General features: G+C 36.9%; 1 protein-coding gene and 1 pseudogene across 1 annotated transcript; both read right to left on the reverse strand.

The window, feature by feature from the left end:
* Positions 1–2,357: 2,357 nt before the first annotated feature.
* On the reverse strand, positions 2,358–3,892 carry LOC143599993 (uncharacterized). Its single transcript, XM_077077807.1, has 4 exons — positions 3,670–3,892; positions 3,424–3,578; positions 2,857–2,915; positions 2,358–2,777 (listed from the first exon to the last, which is right to left on the reverse strand). Exons 1-4 carry the CDS (start codon positions 3,765–3,767, stop codon positions 2,676–2,678), a joined length of 414 nt encoding a protein of 137 aa, XP_076933922.1. The 5' UTR covers positions 3,768–3,892; the 3' UTR covers positions 2,358–2,675.
* Positions 3,893–9,687: 5,795 nt separating this feature from the next.
* LOC143599992 (ethylene-responsive transcription factor ERF021 pseudogene) lies at positions 9,688–10,212 on the reverse strand (annotated as a pseudogene).
* Positions 10,213–11,034: the final 822 nt, after the last annotated feature.

The raw sequence follows: 11,034 nt of genomic DNA on the forward strand, positions 1-11,034 counted from the left end.
CACCCGAGTGGACCACACCGAGCCCAAACTTTGTACTAAGCCCAATGGGACTTCCCCTCCGTCCCGTAAGTATCTCTAACATGATCCATTTTGTCATTTATAATTTCGATTTTATTTATAATAATAATTTGTTTATGTATTGCATATTTCAGGGTGCACCTTTATGTACACATTACAGTCAAAGGGGTGTGTGTAAGTTTGGTCCGGGATGCAAATTTGATCACCCAATGGGCTTGTCATCCGACCTTGTTTCCACCAGTATGCCTAGCGGCTCAGGTGGCAGCACTAGCACCACCACTCATGGTTATTCCACATAACAAGTGGTAGTGACACTCTACAATCACATTTTATCAACCTAACATATTTATGTCTTTTGAAGGGCAAAAAAGACGAACAGAAGATTTGACTGCCACGCACGCGTGTGTGTGGCGCGTGTTCTTTTGTTTTTGTTTATGTTGTGGTGGTTCCTAGTACAAAGTGAAAGTGTTGGTTCCATCTGATGATCTGATCCCTGTTTTTGATATGGGGATGTTAGTGGAATGAATGGGATTTGATTTAGTTTAGGGAATCAAATAGTGGTGGTGGTGGCGCATGCTGCCCTGCCTTGGATAAATAAAAGTGATAGATATGATATGATATGATATGGAAGGATTATTTGAATAATTTTGTCTACCATATACGCTACATACACGGAAACAATGAATATTATTATTATTATTATAACCATGGATTGGATTTCCTTAGCTTTTGTTTCTTTCTGTATACACTTGTCTTGTGTCATGTTATAAAGTGTTATGCGCTTTTTAGTTGTTCTTTGATTCCTAAATGAGTCTATGCTTTATATTAGGCCACTTGGAGTCTTGGAGTAGTCCAATAACTCCGTGATTGGTGTTCCGATTTTACCTGGATCTAAATCCCCGAACGCTTGTTATTCTTTCTGGTTTCTCTCTGAAACCAGTAAAATTCTCCATTTTCAACGGATTTCACGGGATAAAATTATTGTATCATCATCCACGTCATTGTAAAACTATGAGTGGGAAAAATATAACCGACTCTGTGCTCTGTTACAAACACAAATTACAATTTGTTCGAATAGGTTTATATATATGATTCAAAACACAAATTACAATTTGTTATATTCTTAACATATCTTGACATTAACAGGCCCGGGTTTGGTAGGTTTATTGATTTTTTGTTGTGCTGTGAAACAGAAAGTCAAGTTTATCTTGCTGCAGGAAAAGTCAATCTTGATCGGGTCCTACTCTCGGTACAACACCTTCAAAAGGTTATACAAGCTTGGTTGTCATGTCATGCGGGTCGTATGACCTTTTTCACCTTGTCATACTAGACGTATGAATTCATACGTGCGTTATGCTAGACGAAAAAAAGGTTATATGATTCGTATGATTGTTAGTAGTCACATCAGTTAATTCTTTGCCAAACTAAAAATACGAGCCGCATGCTTGGCCCTCATACGACCAGCATGACCTTTTCTCGTCTTATCAAGCTTATGACCCGTATGACACATAATTGTTGATTTATTGTCTATATAGCACGTCAATGGTGTTTGTATAGCAAACAACAATGTCTAATATTAACAGCATCAAATAGTATGAATGTCTAAAAACACAAAAATTAGTGGCGTATTAGGTTGAGTAATTCAACTAAGGGGGTGTTTGGGATTTCTTATTTTTACTAACTTATAACTTATTAACTTTTTGAAAAATAATAAAATGTTTGGGATTGGTTATACTGTGAGAGGAAAAGTTTCATAAGTTACACTTTTGTAACTTATTAAATTAATGGAAAGTTATAAGGAGATAAAATAAAGAATCCCAAACACCCCCTAAATCATATTATAACTCAAATATATAACTTGATTATACTTTTTCATAATTATCCTCATTATATCAATATATATGGTTGATTAAAAAAGCATAATACATCATTTAATTTACATAAAGGCCTTAGGTAGATTTAGGGTTTAACAACCTTCAATTTTATGCCATTCAAGTAGGCCTGTAAACAAACCGAACGAACACGAACACTTAATCGAACAAATATTTGGTGTTCATGTTCGTTTGTTTAAAAAATGCACACGTTCATGTTTGTTTATTTAAAATCTAAACAAATAATTCACGAACATAAATGAACATGCATGAACATACTTAAATGAACAATAACAAACATAAATGAACACACTTAAATTAACATAAACGAACATACTTAAATGAACATAAACGAACATATATAAACAAACATACACGGACATGAATAAACGAACATATACGAACTTTCACGAACATAAATGAACAAACAAAACATGTGTTCATGTTCGTTCGTTTAACTAAACGAACACAAACTTTTTGTTCATGTCCGTTCGTTTATTAAATAAACGAACTTCCTGCCGAACAATTCACCACACGTTCGGTTCGTTTACAAGCCTACGTGCAAGAAAACAACCGCATAAAGGTTTAAAATGCCTTTGAATCCAAAGATCACAAAGAAACACAGCTAAAACGATAACTCACATTACAAAACAATGTAACAGTTTAGACTGTAACAAATTTAAGTTCCAAATACTTGGATAAGGAAAACCTGTCTAGACTGTAGATCAACTGCTTTGGCAAAAACCGCCATGTGGGTACCTAATTCACCTGATAACATCCAGAAACTCAGTTCGCCTTCTGTTTTTTATTTTTCTTATTCTTTTTGTTCTTCTTTCTCTTCTTTTTGATCGCCTTCACTTCCAATTCTTCCTCGTCTTCAATCACATCCTGCCACATTTAAACTCGTTTTAAAAGATAAACACCAACAATATAAAGTGTGTATCAATGAAGTGGATCATTAAAGCACCTCAGAATCATCAAATGATTTTACATGCTGAACTTTCCTCTCAGAACTTGAAGCATTACCTGCACATACATTATAACATAAATAAACCACAACATAAAACCGAATTCAACAAATTCGAATGCTTTCTTACATTAACCAAAACGATGTTCCAAAATAACATGTCGCAAAAGATAGCTACCAAATGAATAGTTTCATTTGCTCGTATCAAGTTTACAGGCTACCAGAAGTTCGTTTTTAGGTACAGCATATCCAATTACAAACTTGTTTCTTATAGAAATTTGCAAGCGACTAAAAGTTTGTCTAAAAGCTAATAATTTGTTTTCAGGTTCATTATATCCGACTTCAAACTTGTTTCTGACAGAAATTTTTAAAGTGAAAAACAAGATAAGTAATGCTCGGAGACTCGCAAGATGCTTGATCTAAAAATGCTCGTTTAATTTGTACTCGGTTTGCAAACAAGCCGACCAATGTTGTAAAATTGCAAGTTAGATTTTAGCTCGGTTTGTAAATGACAAACATAAACTCGCAAAACATAAAATAAAAAGGGTAAAAGCATAATCAAATTACTTGCTCTAACAGTGTCTTTAGCATTTTTGACAGCCAACTCCACAAGTTTCGGATTAATCGAAGACAGCCCACTCGGTTCCTGCAACTTCCGTTCCAAAAACTTGGCTAAAGCAGCAGCTTTGTTGGTCTTCAATGGTCCTCCAGGATGTGCCAATCTGCAACAACAACAATAATAATCCAATCCATCTATCAAAATAAATAAAATCAACCCAATAATAATAATAATAATAAGAGAATGAAGTAGACCTGGGCTGAGATCGGGAAGAGGTGGAGGAGGCTGAAGGAAGAGGTGCGAATTTGCTACCACGAAGAGCCTTTCGTTCATCGTCCGTCAGTCCCTCCATTCCTTGCTTTTAATAATAATAATAATCTTGATTTTTGACTCAGACCAAGAATTGGAGGTTTGGTAATTTTTCTAATTTTTTATTAAGCGATGATGAAGAACATGAATGGTTTATTGTCCCTCCAATTTTAGAGTTGGGGATTTTTGTTTAACCTTTATTTTTTTGAACGGCTTTCTTGTTTTCCGTTACCCCATTTCGGCCAGACTATTTTGTTTTAGACGTGTTTATGTTGAAGTCAGAGTTTGATTTAAACGTTCAATCAAAAAACCATACCGTCGACCGTCAGTCATAAGATATAATTCTTTAATTTTAGGAAAATAATACAATTAAAACATTATATTTAAGTGAAATAAAATCTTTCGAGAGAAAATAATGTTTAAATTTATGATTCTTTGTTAGTCTTAATGATTTCATTAATAGACTGCATCTGAATCATTTAGAGGTAAAATATGTTTGCTCACTTAAAAGACATCTTTTATTGGTTTTTGAAGTCTCTTAAGGCTGCTTGTTATGCCTCTATGCCACAACGCTAAGATGAAGATTACAGGGGACATTGATATGACGTTTTACGGTGTGTTGCTTGGCAGTGAATTGACATTGATATGACGTTTTAACTAGCAAAGTTTGTTAAACCATAACAAATAGCTTAACAAAAAAGTTTTAGAAACATGCTGATCAATTTATAAGCGACCTTTTAATTGGTCAGGTTTCTGAATGGCCAATATAAGATTTTCAAAAAAGCCCCTTAGTAGATCTTTGTCTAGCGACATTCAGTTGTGTGACAATTCAGACTAAATTCTTACTGTTTTACCCTTTTTTTTCTTTTCTTTTAGAAAACAAAGACATTGAAGCATTTGATGGCATTTCTCTTTCTACCGTCTATCCTTGTCTTTGCCATCTCCATTGAGTGAGCCACGGACCATTTACTCAATTTATACTTGATTGGGTTGTTTGTTTGTTTAACTCATTCTTTAATGAACATATCCCTGGCATGGGCGAAGCTTCTTTAGCGACCCCGACACCCCTTGTTTTTTTACGCAATAGTGTAAATTAATCTTTTTTTCGCCCGAAAATTTATATACACAATGTAAATTTACTAGTTTTTGGGTCAAATTTGAAACCTGGCCCCCCTCGTTTATAGTATTTTATAATACATTTTGAGTCATGCCCTCCTGACGAACTCGTCCAAACTTCGCCACTGTCCCCTGTAATCTTCATATTAACTTGTAACATCCTACTTTTGGTTATATTAATAAAATAAAGTCCGTTTATTTTATAGCGGGTCGTTATCGGTTTAGTTGATAGAATACGAGATGGACTTGTGTTGGGTAAATGAATATGAGTTATGGACTTGGGTTATGGGGGAATGAAGGAAAGACCATGGGCTTAAGCCCATGATCAAAAATATATATACCCTTAATCCTCCATTTAATTCATTTACACATATCCCTTATACCATCCAAAACACACACTTAAGATTCCCTCTCTAGTTTCTCTCTCACTCTAGCCGAAATATAGAAGAAGAAACGGATCCCGACCCAAGGTATGATAGTATTTTGTTGTAGGAGCTTAAATCCGTTAGATATAATCATGAAACGACGAGCCGACACCGTTAAACCGTTTAAGTCACGAGATCCGGGTGGATTCGGGTATAAACCGAACCTATGACGTGCTTAGGAGTCACCCTAGCTCAGATCTGGATCGAACGGGACGAAAAAACGGTGAAAAACGAGCTAAAACCTGTTTTTCCGGTGAAAACGCGTTTTTCCGGCGGCTTTCCGGCAATGACGGCGCCGGAAAGGCGGCGCCGGAAAGTAGTACGAGGTTAAGGGGAATGTCAGGGAATGTTCTGACATTCCTGACCTAACCCTAGTTCGCTATGGGGACTTAACGAACTGAGGGTGATTCGTTAGTCGATTCGCATAAGGGGGCACAGTGAACTAGCCCTAGTTCGCCTATGATTCGTCTCTGATTCGTTAGAGAAATAAGGACGAACTAGGCCATTCGCTAAGGCCTTTCGCTAAGGCCATTCGCTAAGGCCTTTCGCTAAGGCCATTTACTAAGGGAGGGACGAATGAACCCCCTTCGTTATAGGGTTCATTCGTTGACCAGATCAGTTCGTTAAAGTCCAATTCGCTATAAGGACCAGTTCGTTAAGATGCCTGATTCGTTACAAAGACAGATTCGCTATAATGGCTAATTCGTTATGAATTCCCATTCGTTAAGAACTGAGTGACGAATTAGAACTTTGAAAGAATGACAGAACAGTCCCTGGACTTAGAAAAGAATGATTTAATTACAAATAAACCCTTGAACTTTTAAGTAGCATATTATTCAATGATTCAAAATGCTAATGGAAAATGTGTTAAGACAGTTAATGAAAATAAAATTTTTCCAAACTGACCTGGCAGCTTAACCCCAGCCAGGGGCTCTGCCCCTTGGACCTCGCTAGGGGCTGCCGCCCCTAGAACCCCGCTGCAAGGGGCGCTGCCCCTGACCCCCGTTCGTTGAGGGTAATGAATAAACTAGAAAGACGATATGTGTAGTGATAGTTTATTGATACGTATAATTATTATACAGTTAGTCGTGCACAGCTCAAGAAGGGAATAACCGTAAACGGTGAACGCAACCGCATTGAGGTGAGTTTCTAGCCCCACTTCCTTGTTATGTTTTCGGGGCTGTGTGCATACTCGATGTGATAGTTAATACACTTATCTTAAGTGGTAAGTGTATGCCCTGTATGATTTATGTATGATGATTGCTTGACGGTGCGTGAACGATCTTCGGATATTGCATGAACCGTCAGGTGGTAGTTAAGATATGATTGATAAGTATGATGAAAGATATGATGTATGTATGAATATATGATGTATGCATAATGTATGTATGTTATGATGATGGTACGTGAACGCTCTTCGGAGATTGCACGTATTGTCAAGGAAAGTATGTATGAGCAGGTACGGTACAGTTACACGAACAAAGGGACCAGACCCTAATAATATCTGTGATGGTTGGGACCAGACCCTAATAATATCTGTGATGGTAGGGACCAGACCGTAATAATATCTGTGATGTTAGGGACCAGACCCTTATAATATCTGTGATGTTAGGGACCGGACCCTTATAATATCTGTGAGGTTATAGGGCGAAAGGCTCATTAAACGTATGATTATGTATGTAAAGAAAGTATGAAGGTAAGAATGAAAGTATATGCACTTACGTGTGTATGAAAGAAAGTTAAGAGGTTAAGTATGTAATGTAAGAAGGTATTGTATGATTATGTGATTAACTAGAACTCACTCAGCGTAGCTGACTTTTAGTATGCACGCAGGTGAGTAGAATGAGGCAGGTAGCTTGAGGAGGACACATGGCAGAGTTGGACGAAGTTGGCATCGGGAGATTCTGCTATGATGTTTTATTTTATAAGACTATGTTTTGTTTTTAAATGACTATGAATGCTCGATAAGACAAGAATTATGGTTATGGAATGTAATGGTTTGAATGTTTTTAATGTTCTGCGAATGTTTAATTAACTCTGATATTTAGAACTGCGTTTATGAGTAAATCCAACACGAAAATAGGGCTACCGGTATCAGGGCCTTACATAACTCCATACAAATTTTGAGAAAAGTTTGATGGTTTTCATATATTCTTTCACTTTTTCCTATTCCCAAAACAATTAAGGATTTATACTACTCATCGTTTATAGTTAGAGATCCATTATTCATCTCCTATTCATCAAATCTTATATTTTCTTTAGGTGGGATAAAGAGAAACGAAAAAAGTAATATCAATATTATTTAATTGAAGAAAAATGAAAAGCGAAATAAGATATATAACCATTTCAATAGATTAACAAAATCTAGAGATAAACGTGGATTTTAGCTCAAACAGTAGGCAGGTGTGATAATGATAAGGAATTTAATGTTCTCTAGTAGAGATGGTCAAAAAAACCGGTCCGGGAACCGGTTTGCCGGTTTAAACCGGAAACCGGTTTTTACGAAAACCGGTTTTTTAAAAACCGGTTTGACCGGTTTACAAACCGCCGGTTCGTATTTCGGTTACAAGTTTTAGAGCCAAAACCGGTTAACAAACCGGTTAATGGAAAAACTGGTTTTTTTTAAAACCGGTTATTATGAAAAAAACCGGTTATTTAAAAAAAAAAACCGGTTAACCGGTTCTAACCGGTTTCTAAACCGGTCCTAACCGGTTAGACTGGTTAGGGTTTTGACATACAAAAACCGGTTATTAACCGGTCCGGTTATTAACCGAACCGGTTTTTTTTCGGGCCAAAAAAAACCGGTCCGTTTAATAACCGAACCGGTTTTTAAAAAAAAAACGATTTATGCACCTCTATTCTCTAGTATCACTACTATTATACAGGTCTAATAAGAAAAGTAAAAGTACTTTTTGCACCTCAGATGCACTTTGTAACCTTACTTTTGAATTTAAACCACTTGCACCCCGACATCTATAATGTGATGCAGTTTGAGCCCAGTCGTCATCTTAAAGTTTAATTTATCTTTAACTATAATTGAAAAATACCATAGTACCTCTTAGGGCTGTAAACGGACCGGACGTCCGGCGGACGTCCGTTCAGCAAGAAGTTCGTTTATGTTCGTCCGTTTAATAAAGGAACCGGACATGGACACAAAAATTTCGTTCGGTAAGCTTAACGGACGAACAAGGACAAGGGCCAAGTCCGTTCGATAGTGTTCGTGAACGTCCGGTAACGTTCGTCCGATTACGTCCGGTAATGTCTGTCAGGTATCGTTAGTGTTTATATCTATTCAGTATTGTAATTTAACTGCGGAATTTCTAGTTTTATTAATAACACTTTTATATTACTACACATGTTTGATGTCCCTTATATTATGGTGATTCACTTTATGTTAATATATTAAGTGTTAAGTATATTTGGATGTTATATGGTGTAATTCCTAATTTATATGTGAAGTTGTTTAGATATATGCTTGGTGTTAGTATGTAACCGTTTATATTTGTCCATTAGTGTTCGCTGTCAATTAATGTTCACATGTTTGTTTGTCCATTAATGTCCATTAGTGACCGTTTGCCCATTATTGTCCGTTAACGTCCGTTTAAAATATTAACGGACGGACATGGACGAACACGAACAAACTCAATTTCTTAATGGACGGACACGGACATGAATTTTCGTTCGGTAGAGTGTTCGTGAACCGTCCGTTTGTCCGTCAAAAGCTTAACGGACGGACACGGACATGCTCTCGTCCGGTTCGGTCCGGTCCGTATACACCCCTAGTACCTCTCATTGTAGATGCTCGGGGTGTAGTTGGCTTAAATTAAAAAATAGGGTTTATTGACCAAGTGAAAAGTACTTAAATTAAAAGGTAAACATATGTTTGGGTACAATGATTTGTCAGTCCTTTATATGGGTGCTAATCAAATCATCAATAACCATGACGTTTCACACGGGGTCAATTGCTTGAAGGACACATTTTATAATGAGATTCAGCTGTGTTCATGGATAATAATAATAATAATAATAATAATAATAATAATAATTAATTAATTCAATTCTGAAGATCAATATATATGTGGCTCGCACACGGACCCAAAATTAGTTGACTAAAACAAGAGAGATAATTAATTCATCAATCAATCATGGTTTTCAAATATTTCTACAAAACACTTATATAAAAAAACAATACAATAAAATATTATAATGCAGATTAGAACTACACCCGACAAAAAAAAAACGTACGTACAATATCAGCTCTTTCAATTCCGCCATGTGTTTTCAAAACATCTCCATACGTGCAATATCATTGTTTTATTTGTTTATTTATTATCAAACTTTATATGTATTATGCATGCATACATATAATGCATGAAATACGTACGTACGAAAATCTACTTGTTTCTGAGATGACGAGGTTAATTAAGGATCCCACAGAGAAACATCGGCAATCTCATCCGAGTCATAGTTCATCTGATCCAAGTTAGCAATGTACGGATATTCAAAGTTCATACCCGGCTCGTTGTTAACTTCCATCCATGTGTCAAGTGGCGAGTCATTGATAGCCTGAATTTCGCTAGCCGAAAGCCCGACATTAGTTGGAACAAAATGAGCCGTGCTAGAGCCTACGTTGGTTTCAGGCGTGGAGTCCGGTTTAACAAGCAATGCCGCCTGGTGTGCCGCCAGACGAATGTCTTCGGCACTAGAGCTAGCCGGGCGGGGGAGGGTGGGTGCCATTTGTGGAAAGTTAAGTCGGGCAGGGTCTGCCCGACAATAAAAGGAGGCTGCATCGTATGCAACCGCCGCCATTTCGGGTGTGTCAAAACTCCCGAGCCAAATGCGGGTTCGGGTCAAAGGATCGCGTATTTCTGACACCCATTTGCCCCATTTTCGCTTGCGGACACCGCGGTAAGCAGAGGAAGTTCCACCACCAGTGTTGTTGCTCATGGTGTTGGAAATTGGAAGTTTGAGAATTATATGCAATCCAACTGTCTACTTATACATGTTGATCATATTAAACTGTTTGATTTTGGTTGACATACTTTTTATAAAAATATCTAAATGTAAAATTATGGTTATTGGCATGATTAAGACAAAAATCATTAGTCAGGGGTCTCTTTGTTAGTAAATTATTATATTAGGGGTGATATAATAAGTTGATGGAACTTCCAAGTAGGTTCCAAGCATCTTTTTAATGCAATAATCATGTTTAAGGTTTGGTTCTGACCAATGAGGGCCTGCCACGTTATCATGATTAACAATATGTGTAGGCTATAATAATGAATATGCACTTGTGGTTAGATAGCACTTTGTAATTTGGATAACAGCAAGATGGTGGTGAAAGGCTTCATGTTGATAACGCGGTTTCCCTTCGCCCATATTCTACTTCATTCTCTCTTTGTTGCTAAATACCACATAAAGTGTAATTTTTGTGTGTACAGGTGTGATTGTATATGCATAGTTATGTGTATTTGTGTACGTATGTGTATGTGTTGTAGACAATGACAAAAATACCGACTAGGTGTTGATTAATCCCTGATTACTCGCTAGTCCCCACTTTAATGATGATTTTTAGGCTAATCGGTCAATATTCAAATCCGGTCAAAATTGACGGTTTCCGGCGAGATTCTGAACAAAATTAGCGGTTTTCGGCGAGATCTCGATCGACCAAATTAGCGGTTTCCGGCGATAATCCACCAAAAATTAGCGGTTTCCAACGAGATTCAAGCGAATTTCCGGCCAAAATGTATTTATGTATGTATAAAATTG

Source organism: Bidens hawaiensis, unplaced genomic scaffold (assembly GCF_021521415.1).
Source record: "Bidens hawaiensis isolate Kalapana, Puna unplaced genomic scaffold, B.hawaiensis_p1.1 tig00053171_1, whole genome shotgun sequence".
Classification (NCBI taxonomy): Eukaryota; Viridiplantae; Streptophyta; class Magnoliopsida; order Asterales; family Asteraceae; genus Bidens; species Bidens hawaiensis.